Source organism: Mus caroli, chromosome 14 (assembly GCF_900094665.2).
Source record: "Mus caroli chromosome 14, CAROLI_EIJ_v1.1, whole genome shotgun sequence".
NCBI lineage: Eukaryota > Metazoa > Chordata > Mammalia > Rodentia > Muridae > Mus > Mus caroli.
Window position 1 is genome coordinate 21,616,290 of NC_034583.1, and position 14,416 is coordinate 21,630,705.

Sequence of the window (14,416 nt, forward strand, 5' to 3'; positions counted from 1 at the left end):
CCAGCTGTGCACTGCTGAGGGACCCACCACCCTGACCCTCCAGCTGTGCACTGCTGAGGGACCCACCACCCTGACCCTCTAGCTGTGCACTGCTGAGGGACCCACCACCCTGACCCTCCAGTTGTGCATTGCTGAGGGACCCACCACCCTGACCCTCCAGCTGTGCACTGCTGAGGGACCCACCACCCTGACCCTCCAGATGTGCATTGCTGAGGGACCCACCACCCTGACCCTCCAGTTGTGCACTGCTGAGGGACTTACCACCCTGACCCTCCAGTTGTGCATTGCTGAGGGACTCACCACCCTGACCCTCCATTTGCTCACATGCAAAATGACAACAGCGTTGCTCTGCAGAGCTCACACCCTGATCCAAATGTGGTGGAATCCCAGTCTGTGCCTGTTCCTCTCAGAGCACCCCAGGTCAGAAAGTACCACTAACCTCATCTTTCTACAAACCCCATCGAGGGCTGCATCTGAGAAAAGTGGGTAGAAGGTGTACTTACATCGCTCAGTATGTTGAAGGCCTCGTTCAGTGCGATATCCAGCATTCCAATCCCTTTGGCAAAAAGTTTGTCCAAATGCTCCCTGAAGTGCTGAAACAAGAATGCAGAAAAATCCATTCTAACTCTGTAAGTGTCTCCTCTTCATGGAACCTACTATCAGTTCATTCCCCAGCTCTTCTGGCATACTCCCAACTGCTTCTTGGGGTCAGTGCTGATGCCACCCCTTCTTATCTTACGAGGCTTCCTCGGGCCATTTGCTTTTCAGACCAGTCCACAGGGCCTCCACTGTGTCTGAATATATTTCTCTGACCAGAACACAACTGTGCTACTTTATTTCATCCTTCAACTCCCAGATCAAAAACCATCACTGAAAGAAGGCAGGGCAGGAGCTCAAGGCAGGGTCCTGAAGCAGGGATTCTGGAGGAAGGCTACTCACTGTGTTGTTCCTAAGACTTATTTAGATGCTTTCTAACAACCCTGGACCACCTGCCTAGGGGTGGCACCACCCACGGTGGGCTGGACCCTACAGTACCAATTATTAGTCAAGAATGTCCCCTAGACTCAGACATGTCCACAGGCCGTTCTAATGGAGGCATTTTCTCAATTAAGGTTTCCTCTTTCCAGGTATCTCAAGTGTGTATAAGGTGAGACACGCCCATTGTGGATGGTGCCACCCATAGGCAGGTGGTCCCGGGTTGTGTGAATAAGCACCTGAACAAGCTGTAGGAACAATTTAATAAGCAGCTTTTCCCCAGCATCTCTGTTAACCAGCTCAGTTTGCAACCTCAAGTTGATACCCTATACACTCAGATCTATTATGCCTTCAGCACTCCTGATAAACAACTAATTAAACTCTACTTCCACTAAAACTGATTAGTTCTTCAAGATAAGCAGGACTCTATCTCCTGGGTTTATCACACAGCAGGTACAGATAGTAATTGTTCCGTTAGTTATGTCGAAAATGCAAGGATTACACAGATCTTATCATAAAACTGTACTCATGGCAAAGTAGAGAAGACTAGAAACACAGAAGAACTTCAGGGAATGGTAAGAAAGGGAAGGAACCTCTTTGGTAGCAGCCCAGAGTCTCTTCTGTTTATTCTTGTTCTGTCCAGAAGTCCAGCCTCAGCCTTATAAGAAAGTAACTATGGAATCCTTCAAAGAAGTATGGCCCATGAGGAGCCAAGTGCCACACAGCATGCTTGAGCCTGGACTGGACTTTTATTTGTTTTGAGGGTCTGTGCTGAGGATGGATTCTAGGCTTGCACATGCTAGGCAAGCACCCTCCCACTGCGGTACATTCCCCACGCTCTGTACCAAGAAGCTGACCCTGAACTGGCCGCTGGGCTGTATCATTATGGTTAGGCTCCACTTTATGAGGCCACCTGGTGTCATAGCATCACATGTCCAGCAGTGCCCAGTCACCCGGTTCTACCGCATGGTTACCATTTCATTCTTCCCTTGATCCATGTGCAGCTATGTGTCACATGCTGCTTAAGGCAAGGGCTGCTCTTATTGTTGGACATGAAAGTCAAAAGGAACAAACACAGAACATAGGTGGGCTCAGGTGTTCTATGTAACAAGGTCAGTTCATTTTGGTTAGTTTTTTTTTTTTCCTGTCATAAATATGATTCATACATTAGTAGAAAAAAATATTTCCTCTGAGAGATCTTCCAAGTAGTGCATACATATAGATACATATAGTATACATATATAGATACATATAGTAGTGCATATCCATAGATACAGGATTCTCTGTTTCTTTCTTCTCTCCCCCGTTCCGTATTATACCCTTCTTTCGTTAACATAAACAGATCCACTCATTGCTCCTAGAGCTGCATTTAACTGTCAGCCCCACCACTGTACACAGAGGTGCCTTCCAGGAAACTAGTTCCCAGGATGCAATTCCACTGATTGCTGCTCTACCCACTTTGGTAGCCATGGGCAGCCTATAGCTCCTGACATTTAAGCTGAATTAAAATTACCCACCATTAAAACCCTGCTCCTCTATAGCTCACTGCACATTCTCAAGTGCTCATTACCCCCTTGTGGCTACAGACTACCTCATCATCAGCACTCATGAAAGAACACTGCCATCATTACAGAGGGTTGCACAGATCAGTGCTAACCTGAAGATAAGAGAGTCAGAGTAGCCATTTTGGCTCATCCTATCAATGACGGATGGTGAGGCTAAGCCTAATGTAGTATGATGATCAGTCTTGGATGTCAAGTTGACTGGATGTGGAATGCACTAAGAGATAAGCTGCTGGTCATACCCATGAGGGATTTTCTTGGTCAGGTTATTTGAAGTGGGAAGATCCACTTGAACTGTGGGAGGCGACTTCTGGTGACAGCCCAGGTACAAGGAGGTCCAAGGGAAAGCTTTGCCTCCTCCTCCCTGCTTGCCTTCTCAATTCCTTTCCCAGTTCCTCAAGCTTCCCAGGCTTCTAACCTAGACTGAGGCCAGTGCCTCTCCATGGCTCCCCTAAGCCCCCAGAGGTACCATGGGACTGCCAAGCTACCTAGACTCATGGGATGAGTTCTTACCTGACTCTCAGCCTCTGTAGTGTGAAAACAGCTATTGTTGGATTGCTCAGACTACATCCCTTAAGCCAGTCTAACAAATCCCCATTCCTTCTATTGGTTCTGTTCCACAAGAGACCACTTAATGATATGGATGGGACCCAGGCCCCTTTTTTTTTCTTCTGACTCTCTTATACCAGCACATTTTATGTGGTTTGAATGAGACAACATTTTCATTTTATGTCCTAGTTTCATTTCTGTTTGGTGTGATAAAATATCCTAACAAAAGAGCAACTTAGTGGAGGTTTCTTCGCCTGACAATTCCAGGTTACAGTCCACCACTGAGGGGAAACCCAGGCAGGAACCCAAGCAGCTAGTCATATCACATCCACAGTCATGAGCTTCCTTCCTTGCTTGTTTATCTGCTTTCTCCTATCTTGCACTGATCAGGATCCTCTGCCTAGGGAATAGTGCTACTCACAGTGGGCTGGGTCTTCCTATATCAGTTAACAATCAAGACAATCCCACACAGATATGCCCACATGCAAGTCTGATCTAGATGATCCCTTAGTAAGACTCTCCTCCCAGATGGTTCTAGGTCATCTCCAGCTGACTATTAAACTGACTAGTATAGCATCCTAGAACAAGAAATGGGTTCATTTATGAGCACCGCCCACTGTCACACAAGGGCATTGGCTCAGGACATTTACTGTAATGCAGAAGAGGGCTCTCACTCAGTAAGGCTGCTGGGAAGTCAAGGAGGAAAGAAACCTGGGTTCCACCAGCCACCTGGCCATTGCAGGAATAGTACTCATATGGATGAAGCAAACAGCCAAGGAGAGAAGTCCATGGTGGAGGGGAAAAGACTGGGACATGACAACAGGGCTTGACCACTTAATACTCAGAAGGGCTAGGCTAGTGAATGACTCACCAAAGAGAACTATGGTACAAGAAAGCAATGTGAGACTGTTTTCATTTCAGAATCTCTAAAAGACTGTGTCTAGTGGACTGTGATAGGAAGTGACCATCACATCACAGTGCAACAGAGCTGCTGTCCCTAGAAAAGCCAGGGTGTGTAGAGCGCACAAGGTATTTGTACTCACAGGAAGTACTAAGAGTACCAGCAATATTAATCACACAGTGATGTCTCCTCAGTGGAAGAGATAAAATAAACACCAGCAAAGCTGAGAGTGGAGGTGGTTAGGAACCTGGTGACCTTTTGTTATCTGAAAGGACAGACCTCACCCTCATTCCTTGGTATGATCATTTCAGACTCTTCCACCTCTAGACCATGACCCGTTCTTAGAGAAGATGTCACAGCTACTTTATGGCATGCTGACTTCTATGCCATTAGTCATATACCACACTAGATTCTTTTGGCTATAGGACCCACTCTCTCAATCCCATGTACTTTGTAAACAAGTTTCTATGTTGTCACACTGTAAGCTTTATTTACATGTAGAATTGGACTTACGCTTGCCCGAAAACATTTTCCCAAATTGCACTGTTTTGTATATGTTGACAATGAGCTGCCTGGCAGTAGACTCCCCAAAGTCTGATCCACGTTGGTGAAGTCAATCTGACCTGGCTTTTCATTATCTTTGTGAGACTCACTTCCCTGTCTGACGCCTACCAGGACTCCTCAAGGGTGTTTATCCATGAGCTGCCAGAGTGACTTATCTAGGACCCATTCAGCACCCTACTGAGGATGCTCAGAGGAAGAAGTGATTTGTAGCGAGCTAAGGTTCTGTGAAATCCAATCATCAGTTTCCAGCTTTAGGATGCTGCCAGCCTGTTTCCACATTCTCTAGCTGTTCTCACAACCATGCCATGGCTACAAGCATCCTTCCACACACATGTTCTGTGGAAGCTTAATTTAGAGTTCTTTAAAGGTTTCCAAATCTTGCACAAATAGAGGGAAAGCCAGGATGAATTGGGGAAGCTTATTATCAATATTTAAAGTTTAAAAAAAGAAAGCCAGAAAGTCAGTGGCTATGGAGGTAACTTATTTCTTAACATCCTTGTATCACAAGCATGAGAACCTGAGTTCAGCTAGAATACAGGGAAGCAGAGACAGGAGTCTCTCAGGAGCTCATGAGCCAGCTAGTCAAGTCACTTGGTGAGCTACAGGTTTTAGGAAGAGACCCTGTCTTAAAGGGAGAGCAGATAAGGAAGATAAAAACATTAGCAGACACACGCTCACACACACACACACACACACACACTTGAAATGTTGCCAAAAACCTGATTTGCAGCTTTATAATACAATATACATAGGAAAGTAACACCCTGCCCTTCAGTGGCCAGGTTACTTTAAGTAAATACAAACATGGTTAATTTCACTGACCCACAATCCCCCAAGGGTCCTCAGGAGCCTAGCTAAAGCAGAATAGATGGTTCTAAATTGCCAGGCTGGGAACTGCTCAACAATTGTGGACATAAGTTGGCCAGTCCCCATGCTTTTTCTAAATTAAAATAAATAGATGGTCGCAATTAGCGACAGCCCTGTCGTATTATTAAATGTTAATAAAGGAAGAGTAGGGTGCCTTTTTATCTTTGCTTCAGACAATTCATGTGGCATATGCTGCTGCCCAGGAAAGGGCCTCGCTTCCAAAGCAATTAGCACAGCTTACTGCCTGGAGAGATAAACCTGCATGGCTCCCCATGCCCAGTGCCAGCAGGTACCATGGAGCCTGCTTATCTCCTTCACACAGTCACCAGATCCTGGCCAGTGGAGGACTCCAGGACAATGGGCTCTCCCTTACCTGCATTTGATTTGTTAGAATCATACTGATAATTCTCTCTCTGACAACGCTACCCCCATGCATCCCTGTTTTAGTTTCTACTGGTGTGACAAATTGCCATGACCAAAAGAAACCTGGGAAGTGTCTTCTGTAGTTAGGATTTCTATTGCTTCGAGGAAACACCATGACCAAATAGCAAGTTGGAGAGGAAAGGGTTTTTTCAGCTAATACCTCCACAGCACTGTTCATCACTGAAGGAAGCCAGAACAGAAATTGAAACAGGGCAGGAACCTGGAGGCAGAGCTGATGCAGAAGCCACGAAGGGGTGCTGCTTACTGGCTTGCTCCCCATGGCTTGCTCAGCCCCATCTCTGTAACAGGATACCTTCTCAACGGTCCTGACATGGCTCTCTGGCTTGGTGCTTAATGTTGGTTGCCAACTTGATTGGATATAGAATCAACCAAGAAGTGAACCCCAGGTTAACCTCTGAGACTTTCTTGATTAGGTTATTAAAAGTGTGGAGAAACACCCTAAATGTGGGTACTATCTTCAGGCAGTAGCTAGAAAAAAGGAAGTCTCAGAATCCAACCCTTTGCCTTGTCCCTGGATGGCTTCGTGTGGTCTTCCTGTCATTCTGACAAGTTCACTAGGCCCACTCACATCTTACTGTCCAGTTTGTCTACCTTGCTGCCACTTGCACTGATAGCAGAATCCAGGAATAACTATCCAGGAATCCTAGGCTTTTGTCACCCAACTGGGATGAGCGATCCATCCAGCCTCATGAACTGAGGTTCCTAGCCTCTTTGACATGAAGACAGCCAATGTCAGACTAACCAGATTGCATCACATAAGACAGTCTAATAAATCCCCCTTATTATTTATCCATTCTATCAAACCCTCTAGAGAATCCTATGAAATCTGGTAAGGAATAGCATGCAGCAGCTGTACAGGGACTTTAGGCTCAAGTCTATAACTATGATCTCATGATTGCATGGGCAAGTGTCCTATGTGGTGACCCATGTGTGATGCTCGGGTGTACGGCTTCCCTAATCCTAAGACTCTTACTAATTTCATGTTTGGCAATGTGATTTATAAGTGACTTCCCACGGATCCATGGGACAGATGATAGATAAAGACCTGGGGAACTTAGGTATCCGCTGTGCGTACTGTTGTAGTCACACAGAGTACACGCAACACCCCAGAGGCACAGGTGAGCAGCTCCAGGACACCAGTGTCCCTCAGTGTGCCTGGCTCTAGTAGTTACCATGCATTGTGATAGTCAGGTGACTCAAGGTGAGGCAGGAAATAAAAGCAGGGAAATTATAGGGATGTGAGGGAAAAGGAGATCTTTCCGCTGGAGTCTCAGTGAAGCCTGTCTGCCCCAAAGTTACAACAGTTCAAGCAAATCAGTGTGCACAGCCTCTCTCCCTTCCAGGCTATAGACCCACAATCTTCTAGCAAGTTTATCAGGGACCCCATTTAAGGGAAAGAATATGCACTAAACCAAGTGATCTTAGAAAGCTCTTTTTTGTTTTTGTTTTCTTAACAGATTGTGATTCCATCCAGGGCAGCTTTAAAGCTACCCTATAATCTCACTTAATAAGAAAGAGAAGAAATTGGGAAAGGTTTCTTAGCAACTATTTAGGCTGTGTCTTGACAGCAGCAAGCTTCCTGTGTCTAATAAGGAAATTGATAGTCTCCCTTTGGGAAGCCTATACCTACACTTGGCTATGTCTTTCTGAGTACCCTCACACTTAAGTTTATATAATATTTTTATTCAAACCTCCAACTCTGTTTCATACTGACTAGTCTTGAAATTATTTCCTGCTTTAATGTTACAAATCTCAGTTTACCCAGAGCTGAAAGCCCCTAAAGGATTGGTGGAACTCCTCAGGCAATGGAATGTGACAGAGGGGGAAATGTGTCTCTGTTTCCCTCAACACCCACTGGTGAATGTTTTGACAAACTAGAATCCAGATTTTCTAAGAGTGCTGTACTACTTGGGGTCTCTAGTGGAACAGAATTTATAGAATGAATACACACACACACACACACTCCAATAGTTCAGTCCATGAGGCTGGATATAAGAGCAAGCAGGCAAAGAACAAAAGCTTCCTTCTTCCATGTCCTTTATATAGGCTGCCAGCAGAAGTGTGGCCCAGATTAAAGGTAGGTCTTCCCACCTCAGGAGATCTGGATTAAGAGTGGGTCTTCCCACTTCAAGTGATTTAATTAAGGCAAAACAAACAAACAAACAAAAAACCAAACCAAATCAAACAAACAAAACACCCAAACCCTCATAGTACCCAGTGGCTTAGTCAAATTAACAACCAAGAATAGACATCACAAGTCCACCCTTGTCAACTTGACACATAATCATTTCTCCTCATGCCATGATGAGTTTCCAAGTGAAAACAATAATCACATCATATTTACACCTGAGATAACTACCCCATATGCAATTGCAAAGACATATTTAACCAGATCATAGTAGCCTGATGTAACTTTACCTCACCCAACCACAAACACATTATAAATATGGAATAGGTGGCTTCTTTCAGTATCTCAAACTTAAACATAATAACCACTGAGATTCTCTTAACTGATGTTATATTGCATGATGAAGAAATTGAGTAAAGAAAACATAAATATCTGTACAAACATATTTATAGCAAAATAAGGCAGAAGCACTAATGTCAATTATAATCCTCATTTCTCCAACTGGTCCTGTGGCCTTAGCTGGTGCTTATACCCACTTGCCTCTACTACAAACTCTATATCTCTTCCAACTTCTGGAAGAATCTCAGTAGGTCTTGGCTCTTGTCCTGGAGGAGTGACCAGTACCTTCATCCCTGTTGAGTCTCGGCATTTTGCTATCCTTCCCAGAGGCCGTTGAAGCTTCTCATCGACTTTAATCACAGGACATAGTAGCACCAAGAAATGCACTAAAGGGTCTTCTGTGCTTGAGACATAAATTTTCTTGCCTCCATTGTGGAGAGTCAATTCAATTCTCCGTGGCAATCCAGATCAGCCCCCCCCTCCCAACACTGTTATTCTTTTCTTAGCTTGTTGGCTTAGAGGTATCAGAAGGCCAAAGTGGTCATGGGAAGTTTGAGCTTCCAGTTCAGTTGAATGCTTCGTGTGTCTCCTGGCAGGGGTGCTTGACACTCTGGAATCAAAACTAGGCCAGCAGAACTTAAGGCCATGAGAACAGGAAGCAAAAAATTTTCCTAGTGGATCAATAGGGCTGATAGTGGGTGGCACTATTCTCTTTTCTATCCTTTGATTCCTGAACATGTGGGGTCTTGGCTAGGGAAAATCAGTACCATATATTGGATGAGGAGTCAAAGCATATACCACCTTCTGGAAAGCCCTGTTCCAGCCATCCAGGATGCTAGTGGGCACTATAATTATTGTGTCTTCAAAAGGCCACTCCATCTTTCTACCAGGTCAGCTGCTTCAGGATGGTAGAAACAATGTAAGACCAGTGAATTCTATGACCATGGCTCCACTGTCACATGTCTCTGGCTGTGAAGTGAGTTCTTGGGTCAGAAGCAATGCTGTGTGGAATGCCAATATGGTCAATCAGGTATTCTGTGAGTGGACGAATAATGGTTTGGGGCAGAAGCATTACACATAGAAAAGGCAAATTCATGACCAAAATAAGTATCTATTCTAGTAAGGGCCAAGCATTGTCTTTTCCATGGAGTAAGAGGTCCAATGTAATCAATCTGTTACCAAGCTGCTAGCTGGTCATCCCAGGGAATGGTGCCATATCTTGGGCTCAGTGTTTGTCTCTGCTGTTTGCAGATCTGTCATTCAGCAGTAAATGTAGCCAGGCCAGTCTTGGTGAATGAAAGTACCTTACCTATAAGTGACTCAGTGCTTTCACCTTGCCCCTGCCACTTTGGAGCTCAATATAACCCATCATATTTAATTCACCCAACTGCTCAGCCATGTTTCCAACCCTCAGGTCTGGCACAAGGAAAGGGGTGACAACAAAGCCCCTCAGATGTGTTGCTACTCCTCTCACACTTTTGCATCTTATATTATTAGTGAAGAGCATGTCTTCTGGGTCTTCCCAGTGTGGAGGATTAAGTTTTATACATACCTACTCTAGTGTTGCAATTTCCCTGAGCCTTAAATATCCTCCACTGATACTAAGCCAGGGGATATCAGTCATATCCAGCTCCTTTTCAGTAGGCCATCTGTTGAAAACCTTTGACATCTTTTTTAATGCCATTATGTTAACATCCAACACCTTCTAAGGCTGGGATTTGAATTTTCACTGATATTCAGCCAAACTTATAATAAGGGCTCTATTTGATTTTCCACAACTTTAGCTCTGTGGCTGCTGAAGACAAGATTCTCTTCCAGGGCACGCTGAAGAACCTTTGTGCTGTTTATATAAATCTGAATATGTTGATTATTATCCGTGAGTTTACTGTGGCCTTTCACCGTATTCTGAGATGCTACTGGCTGGTTAGTTTTACCATGGAGCTCACTCATTTTCTTTATTGATTTATCCAGAGATGTTAGGAAAAACTGACCAGTACCATCATTTTCCTTCCTTTCCCACAAATCATCACAAGTTTTATACAAAGTCACCAAATCTGTTGCCTCTCACAATTAGTGAATCAGGATAATCAAATGCATTTGTCTCCGTATGTGTTGAAACAATTGTTTACCACATGGGTTTTCTGTACTCTCCAGGCTTTTAGGAAAGGCTCCAGTTACTGTAGGTGTTGGCAAATTGAAAAACCTATTCCATATTCTTAAAATAATCATTTTTATACTTCTGTTGTTCTAGAACAACATCTGCTACCAAATTTGTATTAGTCAGGGTTGTCTAGAAGAACAGTCATTTTAGAACGAGTGTGTGTGTGTGTGTACATATAAAAGGGGATGTATTAGAATGGCTAATGGCTGTCTACCAATAGAAGATCCAAGAATAAAGTAGTTGTTCAGTTCACAAAGCTGGATAGCTCAAATGGTCTTCGGTATACACCAGAATCCCCAAGAAGTAGGCTCTCATGCCAGTGAAAGAATGAACTTGCCAACAAGATCAGGAACAGGCAGGCAATGAGAGTAAGCTAAACTCTTCCATGTCCTTTATATAGGTCGCCAACAGAAGGTGTGGCCCAGATTGAAGGTGGTTCTTCCCATCCCAAAAGTTCTGAATTAAAAGTGGGTCTTCTGTCTTAGTCAGGGTTTCTATTCCTGGACAAAACAGCATGACTAAGAAGCAAATTGGGGAGGAAAGGGTTTATTCAGCTTACAATTCCACATTGCTGTTCATCACCAAAGGAAGTCAGGACTGGAACTCAAGCAGGTCAGGAAGCAGGAGCTGATGCAGAGGCCATGGAGGGATGTTCCTTACTGGCTTGCCTCCCCTGGATTGCTCTGCCTACTCTCTTATAGAACCCAAGACTACCAGCCCAGAGATGGTCCCACCCACAGGGGGCCTTTCCCCCTTGATCACTAATTGAGAAAATGCCCTACAAATAGATCTCATGGAGGCATTTCCCCAACTGAAGCTCCTTTCTCTGTGATAACTCCAGCCTGTGTCAAGTTGACACAAAACCAGCCAGTACAATTGACCCCTTGTCAACTTGACACACAAACACATCACTAGTAAGCCTCAACCTTTACATTCTTATTCATCCCCAAGATCTAAATAACTTTAAAAGTCCCACAGTCTACATATTCTTAAAATTTCAATCTCCTTAAAATATCCAATCTCTTTTAAAATCCAAAGTCTTTTTACAATTAAAAGTCTCTTAACTGTGGGCTCCACTCAAACACTTCCTTCAAGAGGGAAAAACATCAGGGCACAGTCACAATCAAAAGCAAAAACTAAACTCCAACTGTCCAATGTCTGGGATCCAACTCACGATCTTCTGGGCTCCTCCAAGGGCTTGGGTCACTTCTCCAGCCCTGTCCTTTGTAGCACACAGCTTGTCTTCTAGACTCCAGATGCCTGTACTCCACTGCTGCTGCTGTTCTTGGTGGTCATCTCATGGTACTGGCATCTACAAAACACTGCATGACCCCTTTAGTCCTGGGCCATCAATTACAACTGAAGCTGCACCTTCACCATTGACCTTCCATGGCCTCTCACAGTGCCAAGCCTCAGCTGCTCTGCATGACCTCTTTATGCCTTTAAAACCAGTACCACCTGGGTAATTCTTACACATTACTAAGTCCAGCCACAGCACAAGGTACAACCTTGGCTATCTCTGGAACACAGCCTCTGTGCTCTCAGAAAACACTTCCCAAGTTGACACAAAACTAGCCAGTACATCTTCCAACTTTAAATTGTTTAATTAAGAAAATAAAATCTATCATAAGCATACCCAGATGCCTGGATATTAGTTAACTCCAGATTCAATCAAATCAACAACCACAGAGCTCATCATGAGGGCCCTGTATAGGTCTTCCAAATTTTAGTGCCAGTCCCAGATGTGGTACCACATTTCTTATAACAGGAATGTGGCTTTTTGCAGTCCTTCAGCCAAATAGATGAATGGTCTATCAGCCATCATGGCTGTCTCACTGTGAGCTCTCCATGCAAGGTTTCATGGGGCTCTACAGTCCAAATCCAAGCCACAGAAGCCCATATATCAGAGACAGGGGTTTTCCATGACTGTCTTCTAATCTGGTTTAATTACTACTAGAAGTAGGTAATTCACTCTAAACATGGGTTCTCTGTCCTTCCATGAGTACTCCTGGCAATATACACCTACCACCCAACTTCAAACCTAGGCTGATTCTCTTAGGCACCTGTTTAGCTTGAGAAATCCCCTGTATCAATGACTGAGGAATCTGGGACCCGATATTGTCAGTAGATTCTTTTTTTTTAATTTTGTTTTGTTTTGTTGGGTTTGTTTGTTTGTTTTGTTTTTGGTTTTGTTTGGTTTTTCAAGACAGGGTTTCACTGTGTAGCCCTGGCTGTCCTGGAACTCACTTTGTAGACCAAGCTGGCCTCAAACTCAGAAATCCTCCTGCCTCTGCCTCAGCACGTGGGATTAAAGGCATGCACCACCACCTCCTGGCTTGTCAGTAGATTTTACAGTAGAAAGGCACACATCTGGGGCAAAGCCATCTCCAAACCCAGACTCTAGTAAATCAGGCTACCATCTGATTCCACAAGGAAAAGTAGAGACATGGTGTTTCTCAAAACTGAAAAGCAAATGGCCCAAGAAAGCGAGCAGAATGCAGTCAGCTCAGCTGTTTGCAATTTGGGGAAAAAAACCCCACCAATTTTGATAGAACTGCCCTGAACCCATCTAGGGTCTCCTTCTCATTGTGGATAACAAATTAAAGTGTCTAAAGGCAGCAGCTGTTTAAAGCCAGTACCAAATTAGACACAAGATGGATCTCCTGGACATGAACAACACGTGCTACTTCATAGCAGGTTCATCAGTTCAGCTTCAGCTTCATCTCCATGGCCAAAGCACTAATTATTCCCTGTAAGATGATGGCAGCCAGCCTAGCACAGGAGATTTTCAACTGGGATGTCTCTCAAATGGGCCCCCACATCCACAAGAACCCCTGTTGTCCCAGAGGAGACACACTAGTCACCCTACCCAGTCCACCAAAGGGTCTAAGAAGACCTGATGTCATGTTACATGTGAGACCACCTCAAGGTCCAGATGCTGTGAAGAAAGCCACAGTCCAGGGGCTTCTTGACAGGAGGCCTGGTTTGTGTTCCAGTACAGTATGACAGTGTGTGTGTGAAAGAGCAGGCCTTGCCTGTCACATCTTCCTGGCTTCTCTGAAGGTCCAAGTTTATCCTTTATAAACTTTATGCGGCTTTGATTTGTAAATGTGTTTCTTGGAGTAAGGCTGCTTTCATGAGCTGGAATAGATGGGAGACAGAAGTCTCAGGGTTTCGATTAATTCCAGCCATGATGCCAAGTTGGTAGATGCTTTGACTCTGGAGAAAAGTGTGTTTATAGTCAGTGCCCAGGGAGAATGCAAAGCGAACACAGCACTGTGTGTTGCCAGTGAGCTCATCCACACAAACCCATCACCTCTCAGGCATGTGGGCACCCACATTAGGAGCCATATGGCCTGCAGGCAAGGCTGAAGGGCACCAAGATACCAAGATGTGTGTGTGTAGATGCTTGTGACCTCAGGAGAGAATTAAATTAGGGGTTTCTTTTGTATGTTCACTTTAAAGATCTGTAGAGTTTTATAAAACTTATATTTAATTATAATGTGTTTATTACAATGACCTCTGTATTTTGCCAGACATAATTATACATGAGTATTAAACTTAATTGTATTCATCTTTTGCATTTTTATTCAAGTCTGGGAACCAGGAAATCCACTGCTTAGTCATGTAGTTTTAAGGATCTATCAACATTATTTGACTAGTCCCTGACTGACAAGTATTTAGATTTTCAGCATTTTATTTTTCCAATCATTAATCCAGTGACCATCATCATGTCTACAGTCTAAGACATTTGCCTGGTAAGGCCATAACAGCAACTTCACAGAACTAAAGGATCACCAGATATGAAGTAAATTCAAGTCTTGTATATACCTGTCTTAGTCAGGGTTTCTATTCCTGCACAAACATCATGACCAAGAAGCAAGTTGGGGAGGAAAGGGTTTATTCGGCTTACACTTCCATGCTGC

General features: G+C 44.1%; 1 protein-coding gene across 2 annotated transcripts in view; it reads right to left on the minus strand.

Moving 5' to 3' along the window:
• The window catches only part of Cacna2d3 (calcium voltage-gated channel auxiliary subunit alpha2delta 3), an 810,117-nt gene that overhangs the window by 387,267 nt on the left and 408,434 nt on the right, over positions 1-14,416 (minus strand). For both annotated transcript variants that reach the window (XM_021181598.1, XM_029469011.1), the window contains exon 10: positions 504-593. In XM_021181598.1, the coding sequence (XP_021037257.1) occupies positions 504-593 (90 nt within the window). The remainder of the gene's footprint in view (positions 1-503; positions 594-14,416) is intronic.